This window comes from Macaca fascicularis, chromosome 2 (genome assembly GCF_037993035.2).
Source record: "Macaca fascicularis isolate 582-1 chromosome 2, T2T-MFA8v1.1".
Classification (NCBI taxonomy): Eukaryota; Metazoa; Chordata; class Mammalia; order Primates; family Cercopithecidae; genus Macaca; species Macaca fascicularis.
In genome coordinates, this window is record NC_088376.1 from 44,315,765 (window position 1) to 44,330,075 (window position 14,311).

A 14,311-nucleotide genomic window follows, 5' to 3' on the forward strand; every position below is an offset into this window, starting at 1 on the left:
TAAGAGACAATGTAGTTTTCCTACATCATCTGCCATAAAGCAAGCCAATGTATGGGTTAAAATGACTGAATGAGTTTAAAACTGGTGAAGAAATAGGAAAAGACATAGTAGTGAATGGTTGCTCATCAGAACGAAGAGTGGTAGGGATAGGAGTGATGGTCTTTAAACACATTCATTAATAATTTGAGGAAGGAAGTGAAATTCAAGTTTGTGATGATGCAATATTGTTCCAGTTACTAAACATCATGAAGAAGAGAGAGGAACTCTAGATGAATTTAAAACACAATGCAAGGGCAATAAGGGGAATGAGATGTAACAACCTTCTTGTAATTATACTGTATGTATTGTTAGTCTTTAGAAAACTTTATTTTCCAAATATTTTATATTAAGGAAACACTGACATTACCCAAGAGCTCTTCAAAGTAGGCAAGTATCAGTAAAACCAGAATAATTAGAAGTGACTTCGGATGAAAAAGCAATGGAGTTTGGGGATTTTAGTGAAACAGTGTAAGTCTGAAATCTGCAACAGGAAGACTGCCTGGAAGAACAAAAAAAGTGGAATGTCACTTTATGTAAAATTGTTTTCATACCTTTAGTGACCATTTAGTAACAGAGTTATGCACTTTGGGTTAAGCCAGTGAAAAAGAAGGGAAATTAGAAGACTTTGACACTAATGGACAAAGATATTGATACTTTGTCCATTGGATACATTTGTCCATTGGATACATTTGTCCATTTGTACATTGATACTTTATCCATGGATACATTTGTCCAAAGGTTCAAATAATTTCTCTATTTATTGGAGAAAGAAATAGATGGATGAGGCATCACTTGGCCAGGCAGGAGGAAGGCCAGAATTAGGCTGGTGAGAAAAGGGGCTCAGTGTGGCCGGAGATCAGAGGAGTCAGGTAGGCTGGATCCAGTCCCAACACTTGACTGAAGAATTTGAACTTTAGTCATTTCTAGCGTTGTTCGTGACCTGTAGTGTGCTCTTGCTAGCTGGCTGAAGGGATAAATGAAGCCATTGATGTCTTCTTGAGCAGGCAACTGACAAGCTCCTTTTTTTTTTTTTTTTTTTTTTTTTTTTTTTTTTTTTGTTAGGGAAGTTAATTTAAGTGGTATGTAGGAGGAATGAGAGGGATGGGGGACTTATTACAAGAGTTCCTGTCAAAAGCATGAGGTCAGTTACTGAGGTAATCCTACTACGTGCTCAGCATTCCACTAGACGCTTCACATCCTGCTCCCAATAATTATTTAATCTTAATAACAACCCTTCAAAGAAGAAAGTTTAGTATTTCCACTTTACTGTTAAAGAAACAGGTTCAACCGAGCGCAGTGGCTTACACCCAGCACTTTGGGAGGCTGACACGGACGGATCACTTGAGCCCAGGAGTTCGAGACCAGCCTGGGCAACATGGCGAAAACCCATCTATACCAAAAATACAAAAATTAACTGGACATGGTGGCGCACACCTGTAGTCCCAGCTACTTAGGAGGCTGATGTGGGAGGATCACTTGAGCCCAGGAAGTTGAGGCTGCAGTGAGCTGAGATTGTGCCACTGCACTCCAGCCTAGGCAACAGAACAAGACTGTCTCAAAAAAAAAAAAAAAAAAGAAAGAAAGAAAGGCAAGAAAAGAAACAGGTTTAGGAAGGTTGAGTAACTTGCCCAAATGTAAAAGGGGTAAAAACAGCTCTGTATCTGATTCTGAAAAGGAATGCCTTTAAAAATAAGGAGGGAAAAAACCCTGTAACACGTTGATACTCTTTAAATGAGAATAATTTTAACAAGGGCAATGACAGAGAATGGAAAGGAAGGAAGAGATTTCAGCAGAGTCAGAAGGATGTGGCAACAGAAAACAGTATTGGGACAAGGGATAAGAAAACGTCAAAGTTTCTGGCCTGAATAACAGTATAAAGTGTGAACTCGGATTTGGAAAGGAAGACAGGAAATTAAGTTTTGGACTTATGTTTGAAATGACAGCAAAACATTCATACAAGAGGAGGTGGTTCACTTTATCCAAACAGGTGTAAAGATCACATGGGGGAATAGGGGTCACCCGCAACACAGGCAGAACTGGAAGCTTCGCTGGCCAGGTCCATGTTAAACTCTGACCATTCCCTGCAGCTGTCCAGCCTTTGCACAGGCGGCACGTTTGTCTTCAGTTTTCAGGTTTCCCCGTCCTATTTCTTATCTCCCAGTGCCTCTGGCCTTCTCTGTGTCTCCCTCCAGATTGAGCTGGAGCTCTCTTCATCTTAACCTTTGTGTAGTCTCTGAGGTCTGAGGCCATCACTACGTCTGACCCTCAAAAATATTTGTTGACTGACTGGCTTATTCCTGTTGTTGTCTTGGAAAAGAATTACCCTGCCCGATTAAGTCACAGTTTCTTCCTTCTTAGGGCAGCGTAGTTAACAACCTCAACACCAGGAAATTGTCTTCCTCATCACATACCAGGGTATTATTCATGCAGTTTACTCACTGTAAAGAGTTCCCTTGAAATAAAGCTAACAATTAGTCAAAGATTTACACATTTCCTAGGGTCACTCAACTTTTTAACAAAGCCCACTTTTAGTAGTGGTGGGGGGGGGGTGGGAACCCTTCTTTGCTTTTTCTGTTCCTGAAACAAAAGTGATGGTAAATGCTTCAGAATTTCTCTACGACAGGATCTCAGGCGCTGCACTCACGCTGGAGTTGGGGGTCGACGGTCCTTTTCTTGAACCAGCTTTTGCAGAGAAGTGGTCCTAGTAAAGGGTATTTGTGTGGGAGGAGTTTGGCTTGCCGGCGGGGAGTATTTGGATAATACTGGAAGAGTCTCAAATGCATCTCTTGCCTCCTTTTGAATAAGATACTTTTGAGGTCCACCCACCTGCCAAATTCCATTCTATTTTCTTCCCACAGGGAGTTTCCCTGATTGGGAAGGGCCTGTATTTCCAGCCAGCGTTAGATGTGCAGGTCTGTTCACTGCGGGAGCCCAATTCCCGGGAGGATTTAGGGATCACCCGAGGGCCGGGGCTTTCTCCTGGTGGGGATTTTAAGGCCGCTCAGAGCCACCATTGGGAGCCACCCTTAGCCAGCGCCCCAGGCCGGGAGTGCGGTTCTCGCCAGGGCAGCCCGGCTCGGGGTAAGCGAGGGCGGTGAATGGAGACCCGGGTGTGGCGGGGGCGGGGCAGCGGCGGGCGGGGAGGGGCGGGGCGAGTCAGGCCGCGGCCCGGGGGCGGGGCCAGGCGCGCGGCTCGCCTAGGCCTAGGCCGCCGCTGGGCTCCGCCTCGCCCGGCTACGCAGGCGGCAGGGCTGCGGCACGGGCCGGGCGGCACCATGGCGGCGGCGGCGCCTGGTGCTGCGGCGGCTTCTTCCGAGGCGCCGGCGGCAAGTGCAACTGCAGAGCCCGAGGCCGGGGACGAGGACAGTCGCGACGTTCGAGTGTTGCAGAGCCTGCGGGGCAAGATCTGTAAGCGGGGGCTGGGCTGAGGGGACGCCCTGGCGGCGCCGAGCGCGAGGCTGAGGGGGCGGCGGGTGCGCGGCGGTGGCGGCGCCGAGCTGCGATGGGATCCCGGGCCCGGGAGGGGGCCTGGGCCAGGCGCGGGTGAGGCTGGAAGGGGGTGTGTTGGAGGGCGGCGTCGCCTCGATGGGGCGGCGTGGGCCCGGGCTGCTGCTCTCGGGAGGGAGTGGGAGTTGGAGATTGGCCTGGGGTAGGAGAGCTCCGGCAGCGCCGGCTTGAGGAGCTCGGTCGTGGGGAGCGGCCTGGACGCGGGGATGCCGGAGCCCGGGGCGCGGCCGGGGGCGCGGTCCGGGGGCGTGAGGAGCTTCCGGCCGCCCTCAGACTCGGGCCTTAGCGCGGCTGCGGCCGCTGGGGAGCGGCCCCGCGGTGGGAGCCGAGCAGTAATTATGCGGAGGCGCGGCGGGAGGAGGTGGCGGGCGGGAAGTGGGGCTGGCCGGAGGGGAGGGGGCTGCTTGTTTCCTGGGCTCGGCGAGCCTGGGAGAGGTTGAAAAAGGCGCCCTGAGCTGCTGGAAACGGGCCGCCCTGGGGCCCGAGTGGCTACCGCGCAGGCTGTTCGAGGGTGAGCGCCCCGGGAGGAGCTCGGCAGGACACCTGTACTTGCCCCACCTCGCTGCGGCGGGGACTTGAATCGAGGGACGGCGTGACAGGCGGGACTTCAGGCAGGATGTAGTGGCTTCCTGTGAGCAGGTCTCAAAACACAATCACCCAGCCCGCACTCAGCCCGCTTAATTCCCTTCCTTCTCATGCGTGTAATTGCTACTTTAGTGAGCGAGCCTACCAGTTGACTAAGAAATTTTGCTCAGTGTTGTCCGAGCATTAGTGTGGACAGATCATTTGAGTTCTGTCATTTGAACATTTTATTGTTAAAAACGACCCTTTGGTGTCAGGTTGCCATTTTTTTTCACAGTAGTTTATTTAGATGAAGCGTTTTTTGTTTTCTGTTTGTAAGAGAGATCAATAAAATTTATTTTTGCATTTGTCGAAAATTAGCATTATTTTCTTCATGCAGTATTCTCAGATTGGAAACATGCTTCATGTTTCTTGTAAATAACCCTCAATTATGAGGGCGTACTTTTCACTTTGAAGAAAATTGACTTGCATTAAAGTGGCTAACAATTCTTTCTTGGGCAGGATGTAATGTTTTCCTCTCCTCTAATAGCGATACTATTAGTTGAGCTCACATTCTCCCACTTTTTCTCTTTCCAGCTTGTTCCCCCTTTCAGGTATTTGGGATTTTGTGAAACCTAGGAAGCAAACATGTTAAATTTTCTTTTCTTTTTATTCTCTGAGGTAGTCCTGGGGCCCTTAAGAGATTACAGTTATTAAAACCTGGGGAAAGTGACACCAGAGAGGTAGATCCTAGTTCCCAAAATTAAACTTACTTTCTAGGGCATAAAACCTTTTCAGAATTCAGATTAAATTTTATTTATTTTTGTTTTTTCTGTAACTTTATATTTGAGGGGAAAATTTTATTTTCAACTTTTGCATATATCTAATTTAATATTTGGGAAAACTGTAAATGGGCCAAGGTTTCTCCCTTTACGTGATTTTCCAGACTTTTACCACTTTCTTAGTGCCACTTGATGCTAGGCATTGTCTGTTGGAGCCTCACTGGTATGTAACTGCAGGTTGTACCATGGAACTACATATACACATGTCTTGGAATTGAGGGTTAGGGTTTCCCGAAGGACTTAGTTGTCCTGTGCTTTTGTCTGCCCCATGCCAAAGACCACTAAGAACAGTTTTGTAAGTGAAACTTGGGTCTACACATTAAAAAAAAGAAAAGCAAATAACTACTTTGTTTCTATGGTTAAAGCAAGCCTAGCTTAGAGATTGATCATCCAGCTGCTGGGAATGATATTACTGCTTTAACCGCAGTTGCAGTATTATATCTGTTATCCTAGTCAGTTTCTTGCTTTTTAAATTGCTTATCTTATAGCTCAGGTTATGGAGTTTCTGCTTTGTAGAAAGAAAGGTATTTGTGTGCTTACATACAGAAGCTACCTTCCCATTTCTTTGTCCTCCTTCTGACTGGTGTAATCCACAGTTGGTTGACATTCAGAACCTTGTGAAGAGATGCTGTTTTCTGTTTCCCTGAAACTAACATGTGGGTTTTGTAGGGTGGGGACTGAGGGGTTGGAAGAGTCATTAGCAGGTGCCAAGGTCACAGAAATTAGACAGTGGTGGTTCTGACAAGATATTAAGCAGCTTGGGGAGGGTGTAACCATGTCAGCTTTTCTCTTCACCACAGTGGGAAACCTTGGAAGAAAGCCTGATAGTACCCACTAGGAGATGTGTTGGCAGATCTTATACTACTGATTGAGAACCTCTTTTCTGGAGAATTAGAAGTCTGTAGGGGCTGAAAATTAGCCTGAAGAAATTTTCTTATTTCTTCACTTGCATAGGACCTTTTAACGGCAACTCACCCCAGTGAAAAGTGAGGATGGATTGGTTTATGTATCTTGAACGCTCAAGAGATAATAGTCCATAACCTTCTTTAGGGATTTCATTCCCACAATTATTTCCCCTTATACTTCACAAGGTGAAATGTCTGTCAGTTGGACAGATATTTGTCTATTGAACAAGAGGAAACTTAACAAAAAGCAGTAACCTAAAAGGTGGAGGTCACAAAATAACAACATGAAACCTCAATGTATACAAAGGAGGAAGCCCCAATCCCCCTTTTTCGCTTGTGTGCAGTTTTTTTTTTTTTTTTTTTTTTTTTTGCCGAGGGACTGGGGAGGAGGGAAGAAGGGGCATGCAAATGTGTTTCAGGTGTTTTATATGTGCTCAAATGAACCCAGGGAGTTTGGGATCCATCTATAAGACAAAATATTGTTGGCAACCCTGGATTTGCTGTAGTTTGCGCTAGGAAACCATGACAGCTCTGAATTTTCTGCTTCCTTAAACTTTTTCAAGAGGTGAGTTTGGTTGTTTGATATCCTAAGGTTGATAAAGGAAATTAGGGGTGTACTCGACTCCATTCTTTGGTCTGAACTGTGTTTAGCGAGTAGCAGGTATGCTAGCACACTTGAAACACATTCGCATGCTCCCTCCTCCCCTCAAAAAAAACTGCACTCAAGCAGAAAAGAGGGATCTTCAGGCTTTATGCTGTTATTTGGTGACCTCCTTTTTGATTAGCACTTGTTAAGTTTCCTCTTATCCAGTTAAATTAGATTGTAAAAATGTTGTGGAAAGCACCCGTGCCACCATATGTGTGGGCTTATCTACTCAAGGAATACCAGATCAATAAGAGAACCAAATGTGAAAATTTTGTGTGAATTTTCAGATGTGTGGTACAGTGTGAGATGTGTGGGACCATGTGTTCCAAAAGTCACTTGGTTTCTCTGATGTCTTCAGACCAAGAATAGCCTAGGGTGATTTGACCGAGTAGGGAGGATCTATAGGGTATGGTTAAGTGTTTGAGCTTAGAGGCCTGGTGAAGAAGTTAGTTACCTTGGTTTGAATATTCACCTGATTTCCAACTTTTGTTAACATCTTTGAGCCTCCATATTCTCGTATATAAAATGAGGATAGTAAATAACCTATCTCACAGGATTTCTATGAGGTTTAAATAAGCCTCCCTCCCTGCTCTGCCCCTCCTCATCTCTGCCCGCTCTTTCTCACTCCCCAGGATCTGGGTCATACACAGACCATCTCTTAGGAAGGAGTAAAGTAGGAGATAAAAACTAATCTTTATCTGATGTTCTTGTCCAACATGTACTGGCATTTCCAGGTGTACAAAGCTGATTAAAATCTGAAGACCTATATTCTTTTTTAAACGTTGTTAATTAATCTTCATATGGCGTTAGCCAGCTCACTTACCTTGGAGCTTACCTTCTGCATCTTTTAAATGGGAATAGTGCTTTCCCACTATCCGTTGTATACATGTTGTTCCCTCTGCTTGGGATTGTCTTTCTTCTTTACTCCACTCTACCTTTATGTCAGGAAGCTGCTACTCATCCCTCAAAAGCCTTCTCTATGTGATCTCCTTCCCAAAACCTTCTGAGATACTTCCAGCGCCATCTCTGGCCAGAGGATATTAGGACTTTCTGCTGCTAAGGAATCACAATTCCTTGTTAATTTCCTTATTATAGCACGTTTCATATAAATCATTTGTTCACTTCTCCTGTTAGATTGTAAACTCTTTAAAGATAGAATTCATTCTTGTTCATTTTTTAAAAATCATCCCAGTGTCAGCACAGTGCCTAGAACAGAATAGGCCTTTAGAAAATGCGCTACCTCACAATGTTATCCTGTGGATAATTACTAGATATGAAAGTGTTTTATAAATTATATACCTAAAATATACCTAAAAGATCTAGAAGGTGTTAGTATTAAGAGAAAACTGCATGAGTCTGCATCAGGAAGTTCATCCCTTTCAAAATCACAGTGCCCACTAAGCTTAGGTTTGAATTGATGCCAAAGTTTGCCTCATTAGGAAAAAGATTAAATTTTTCTTAATGCTCTGATTACTTCTTATTAGGGCATTTGAATATTGTTACTAATTGGTCCTGGAGCTTGGAAAAGAAAATCTCATATTCATACTTTACACATTGTTTTAATTTGACATGACAGGTTTGAATAAAACCACCTATTTAATTCTGTGAAGTATAAATCAAAACATTTTATTGACTATCCAGTAGAGTTGAGTGGAAGAGATTAAAAAGGGTGTATTCATGCTAAGAGTTCATTTTTATCAGATATTTGAAATGAGATGATGAGTTATTTAGGATGGAGGAAGAATCCATCTTTCAGATGGGTAGAAACTGGGGAGAAAAGGGTTCTTTGTAAAAGTTCACAGAGCAGTCTGCTAATCATTTGCTCTGCGGAAGACGGGAGGTAAACCTCAATGAGTTCATAGAGTTGTTTTTTTTTAAACTTAGAACTCTTTGAATAGACCCTTAAGTGACTAATATAGCCAGAATAAAACCATCATTTTATCCTTCAATCTTTGCTGCTAATCCTATTTCCTTGTTAATGTGCTTTATGAAATTATTTGACAATAATATCAGATTACATGTTTTTGCTACTAATAAAGTTCTATTCTCTTTTGAGAACTGCGAACAAAATTTTGTTGTGTAGTCATATGTTCATGTAAGTTAAGCTTTTTAAAAATCATCCCAGTGTATTAATACACACATCCCAGTGTGTATTAAGACATTTTTATGGCATCTCTTTAGCTTTGTAGGTAATTTTAGTCATCAAAAATCCCTATCTAAAGTGATACACATTAAAAGGTTATGTCAGTACACATACAGAGAACTATAAATGACAAATTTGTTTTCCTGTCATTAATGACAATGACTTTGGGCAAATTCTTTAACCTTGCTGAGCCCATATTTCCTTACTTGTAAAATGAGAGGTTTGGATGTGGTCTTTAACATCCCTTCTACCATTTTGATTATTGCTTTTTAACTTGAACCATTTGCTTCAAGACAGTATATCAGATGCTTTATTTTAGTGTTTAAATGTATTTAGTACACTTGTTTTGCATGATTCCCTATTTTTAAAATATTTTTTATTAGATAAGAGTGTTTGAGGCCGGGCGCGGTGGCTCAAGCCTGTAATCCCAGCACTTTGGGAGGCCGAGACGGGTGGATCACGAGGTCAGGAGATCGAGACCATCCTGGCTAACCCGGTGAAACCCCATCTCTACTAAAAAATACAAAAAAAACTAGCCAGGCGAGGTGGCGGGCGCCTGTAATCCCAGCTACTCGGGAGGCTGAGGCAGGAGAATGGCGTAAACCTGGGAGGCGGAGCTTGCAGTGAGCTGAGATCCGGCCACTGCACTCCAGCCTGGGCGACAGAGCGAGACTCCGTCTCAAAAAAAAAAAAAAAAAAAGATAAGAGTGTTTGAATTCTAAATTTTTTTTTCCATAACCATTAATTAATTCAGCAGTACATAATACATATTTGAGGGTCTGTTAAGAGATACTAACCCACTGGACTGAAATGGGCCTAAGCTGTGAATCGGATGAAAGATCCTATTTTATCCTAAAGTCTATACTAAGCAATAGCTATTTTTAGACATCTGTATTCTTAGACAATTACAGAAATTTAAAGTTGGAAAATAGAGAACATGAAGGCAGAGAAAATAAAGGTTCTTGCCCTTCGTTTTACAAATGAAGAATCCAACAGAGATAGCAAGTGTCACACAGTTGATGGCCTGTTCAGCACTAGTCCACTATTATCAAAGTTCCTTCTAGAATGTTATATGAGATTAACTTATTACTATGGATGTTACAAATGTAGTACATTTAATACGCAGAGATTATACTACTTATCTCTTTATATATTGAGAGTTGGTAATAAGATTTTCAATGTGCCATCTACACACTCTCAACTGTTCCTTCTTAAGAACTTTGTGAAGTGGTTAGGATTAGTGATGAAACTATGGTTATGACCTAGGTGGAGATTGAACCTGGATGTTTACTTACTTGTGCCATGATGTACCTCAGCTGTTTTCAGTTCTGACTGTCTGTCACCATCACCTGTGAACTAAAAAAATTATGATGCCTAGACTCTACCCAAGAGCTACTAAGTCAGAATTTCTGGGTTTCAAAAGTTCCATAGGGGGTGATGTTGGGCAGCTAGGATGGTGAATTTCTCCTTTTGTCACAAATAGATTAGCCACAAACCCTACCTAAGTGATAGCAACCTGCTGTGCTATCATTTAAAAGGTACCAGTGGAAAGTTTGGTGTAGTTACAGTGAGGTTTTAGTTTGTTTGCATGTATATTTGATGTATTAATTCTATTTGATTAGATAACACGAACACTTGGTACAAAATTCAAGAGGTACAAAACAGTATATACATTGAAAGTGTTCCTTCCTTTCATTATCTTCTAGCCATTCCCTCCCCAGAAGCAAGCATTACCAATTTGTTATATCCTTTTTGTTGTGTGTTCTTCCAGAAATTAAGCATTTACAAACATAGATTTATGTGCACTAATATATTCCTTCCACCAACATACAAATTGTAGCAAAATATACGCATTTTTCTGTATGTTGCTTTTTTACACTTAACAACAAAGCTTGAAGATTTTTCACTTTCACATAAAGAGAGAGCTGCTTATTTTTTAAACAACTGCATAATATTTCATCATTTGGCCGTACCACAGTTTGTTTAGCCAGTCCCCTATTAGTTGACACTTAGTTTGTTAATAGTCATTGCTATTACAAACATTACTACAAAGAATAACCTTGTAAGCCTGTCGTTTTTAATATGAGTGTCTGTCTTTAGGATACATTTCTGGATATTAAATTGATGAATTCAAGGATATGTGCATTTTTATTTTGGAAAGACAATGCTAAACTATAGCAATTTAAGCTCTCACCAGCAATGTATGAATGCCTATTTCTTTATACATAGGGTGTATTTTAAAACTTCTTGATCTTTACTGGTCTGTGAAATAAAAAGAAACGTTTAATTTGTAGTTTTAATTTGCACTTTTAAATGAGAATGAGGATCACTCTGTCTCTAGGCTGGAGTGTAATGGCACGATCTCAGCTCACTGCAACCTCCGCCTCCTGGGTTCCAGCGATTCTCCTGCCTCAGCCTCCCGAGTAGCTGGGATTACAGGCACGCGCCACCACGCCCAGCTAATTTTTGTATTTTTGGTAGAGACTGGGTTTCACCATGTTGGCCAGGATGGTCTCGATCTCCTGATCTCGTGATCTGCCCGCCTCAGCCTCCCAAAGTGCTGGGATTACAGCTGTGAGCCACTGCACCTGGCCCTAATTTTTAAATTTTAAATTTTAAATTTTTCTAAGGCTTGAAATTAAGTTACAGGATCTCTTCATATTTTTAAGAGCCAATTTTTTTTTTCCATTTTTTTGGTGTGTTACATGAACTTGTCTATTTTGTCCATTATTTCTGATAATTTATTGTCTTGTTGATTTGTGAGAAAATGCTTTATGCTGTAAGGAAGTTAGCTATTATTTTAAAATCTGTGCAAAGATTTTAAAAATCTATGTACTTTGGCTGATGCCTGAATTTATTCTTAAGTTGATAGTGAGATCCAGTGAGGGCAGTCAGTTGTAAGTTTCATCTACTTGTATAATGTCTGATGGTCGAGAAATTGAGAAAGAACTGCTGGAGGAAAGGTAAGCAAAGACTCATAAACAAAAGTTAAAAGACAATAGATTGGTAGAAAATATTTGCAGTGTATCTTTCAGACAAATGAAACGTGTATAACACTTAATTCTTTGCCGGGCACTGTTTTAAAGCACTTTATGCGTATTACCTAATTTAATCCTTACAGTAACTCTCAAAATACCATTATTATCCCCATTTTACACATTATGAGGAAACAGATACACAATAGCTAAGCTAAGTAAATTGACGAAGGTTAGATGGCTGGTGAATGGTGGAGCTATCAATCAGACTGGGCAGATAGGCTCTAGAGTCCATTCTGTTAACTCTTAACCTACTATGCTACTATGCCTCTCTATTATGTCTAGATTATATAAATAATTCATACAGACTTAAAAACAAGAGGCCATTAGAAAAATAAAGGATACGAATAGGCATTTCACAGGAAAGGAAATACAAATATCCAGTAAATGTGAAAATATTGGTAAAGCAAAAATTAATCAGGGAAATAAAATTTTAAAACATCAGTTTACAAAAAAGGAAAGTTTATCTCAGTCTTTAGTGAGGGTTTAGGGAAATAAGTATTTTCCTCATCGTTGCTGTGAGTTTAAATTGATAAAGCAATGTTGGAGAGCATTTTGGCTATATCTATTAAAAATTTAAATGTCTATACTCCATGCATTTTTACTTCTGCCTATTTGCCCTACATCAACAGTTGTACATTTACAGAAAAGGCATATACGAAGTTGTTTGATTTTGCCTTGTTGGTAAAACAGAATAGTTGGAGACGACTTAAATGTACATTGGTAGGAAAATGGATAATATGTTCATACACATATTCTATAGCAACTAAAAAGAATGAGGTGTGTCTATGTTATGAAAGGAAAGAACTCCAGGATGTCTTGTTGGGTAAAAGTAGCAAGTTGTTAGAGTAATATGTGTAGTATCCTATGTATTTTTTTAAATCTCAAAACATTTTACTTTTCTGCATGTAGGTGGATGAATACATAAAAAGAGGTCTGAACACAGTTGTACAGATAACAGTGGTTGCCTCAATGGTGGATAAAGGGAGTTAGCCTTACCTGTAATGGTTTAATTTCCTATAGGGAGTATATTTATATATTATATTATCAAAAGTAACTATTTATATAAATGAACTTGATACAGTGTTAATCTTAAGCTGTGCCAGTCTCTCTTGCTCTACTTTGGAAGACTATTCTATCTGCAAAATCAAGAGTAATCAAATGTTAGGTTTTATAACATTTTGAGTGCGTATAGAAGAAATAAAGTCAACTTTTCTGTTACTTTTTTTTGGTAACTTTTGATATAATTTCAAACTTACAAATTGTAAGATTAGGTGGGGGTGGGGGTGGCGATGGATGGCTTGAGCTCAGGAGTTTGAGACCAGCCTGGGCAACGTGGCAAAACCCCGTTTCTATTTAAAAAAAGAAAAAAAAAAAAAAAAAAAAAAAAAAAGCCAGGCATAGTGGCATAGTGGTCTGTGTCTTTAGCTCTAGCTATTAGTAGTTGGAATGCTGAGGCCAGAGAATCACTTGGACCCAGGAGGTTGAGGCTGCAGTGAGCAGAGGTTGCACCACTGCACTCCAGCCTGGGTGACAAAGTGAGACCCTGTCTCAAAGAAAAAAAAAAAAGTAAGAATAATACAGCAAATTCTTACGAACTTTGCCTGTTTGACTAATTGTTTATATTAGAAAAACTTTTTAAATATTTAATACATTGTTTCAGAGAAATGTGGTAAAAGGGGTCTGAAAAATTTTGATCCTTTAAAATATGATATTTGTGTGAGCGGTACAGAATTTTAGTTTTGAATTTTACAGTTTTATATAAAATATTCTTGGTAGATAGGGTGAACTAATGTTTATTGAGTATTTACTGGTTTCCAGATACTGTGTTAGGATACTTTGCAAAATATTTCATGTAATCCAATTTAATGAAGAAGATTGTTATTCCTATTTTAGAGAGGAAGCAACAGACAGAGGTTACTTGCTCAGGACTGTAAGGCAACAGAGCCAAGTTTTCAGAAAGTCTTTATGTTACCAAAGCCCACATCCCTTTCTTTACAAAGCTGCCTGTCAGATGATATATTGGAAGGAATTGATGAGTACATTTATATTGTCAGGAAGTTGATAATTACTCCTAAATTGGCTATGGTCTAATGTAATGGATATGCAATAAAATTATGATGTTTGATTGCTATAAGAATTTATCTCCTGGCCTGTTTTGGGGGTTCACGAATATAATTATTTTAGCTGCCTAACTGCTTATGTGGGTTTGTATGTACTTTTGAGTGGTTCTTGAATATGTGTGCACACATATATACACATACACACCTTTGTATGCTCATGGGTGTGACTTCTTTATGTGTCTGGGTGTCTTTTTTTGGGGGAGCTGGGCAAGATCAATATGAGTCCTATTTTGGCTCCCTGGATGCTGTTACCAGAAATAACAGCCATATCCCATATATAGCCTGTCCATGTAGCCCTGAGTTCTGCCAGCACCTGGCTTTGTGCCTTCCTTTCATTTGCCATACCAGGCTCTCTTGGTCACCTTAGTAGTCTTGCTTAGCTTCATGTAGCTATAGGTACCATTGGCTTAGCCCAGAAGAGATTCCTACCATATATACTTCAAAGTTTGGTTTGCCACTTGAGAAAGGGGGCTGTAGGGAGCTTGGAGACCAGCACACATTCAAAAGTGA

The 14,311-nt window shown here is 40.9% G+C and overlaps 1 protein-coding gene across 8 annotated transcripts in view; it reads left to right on the forward strand.

Moving 5' to 3' along the window:
• The first annotated feature begins 3,279 nt into the window (after nucleotides 1-3,279).
• RASA2 (RAS p21 protein activator 2) overlaps nucleotides 3,280-14,311 on the forward strand; it is a 124,572-nt gene continuing 113,540 nt past the window's right edge. For 7 of the 8 annotated variants that reach the window (XR_012430764.1, XR_012430762.1, XR_012430763.1 and 4 more), the window contains exon 1: nucleotides 3,280-3,447. Coding sequence is in view for 2 of the 8 variants with exons in the window: in XM_005545963.5 (XP_005546020.1) it covers nucleotides 3,315-3,447 (133 nt within the window). In the remaining 6 variants the exon portion in view is untranslated. Of the gene's footprint in view, nucleotides 3,448-3,499; nucleotides 3,583-14,311 lie in introns of those variants that run through there. The other variant, XM_074031176.1, reaches the window with a different exon arrangement.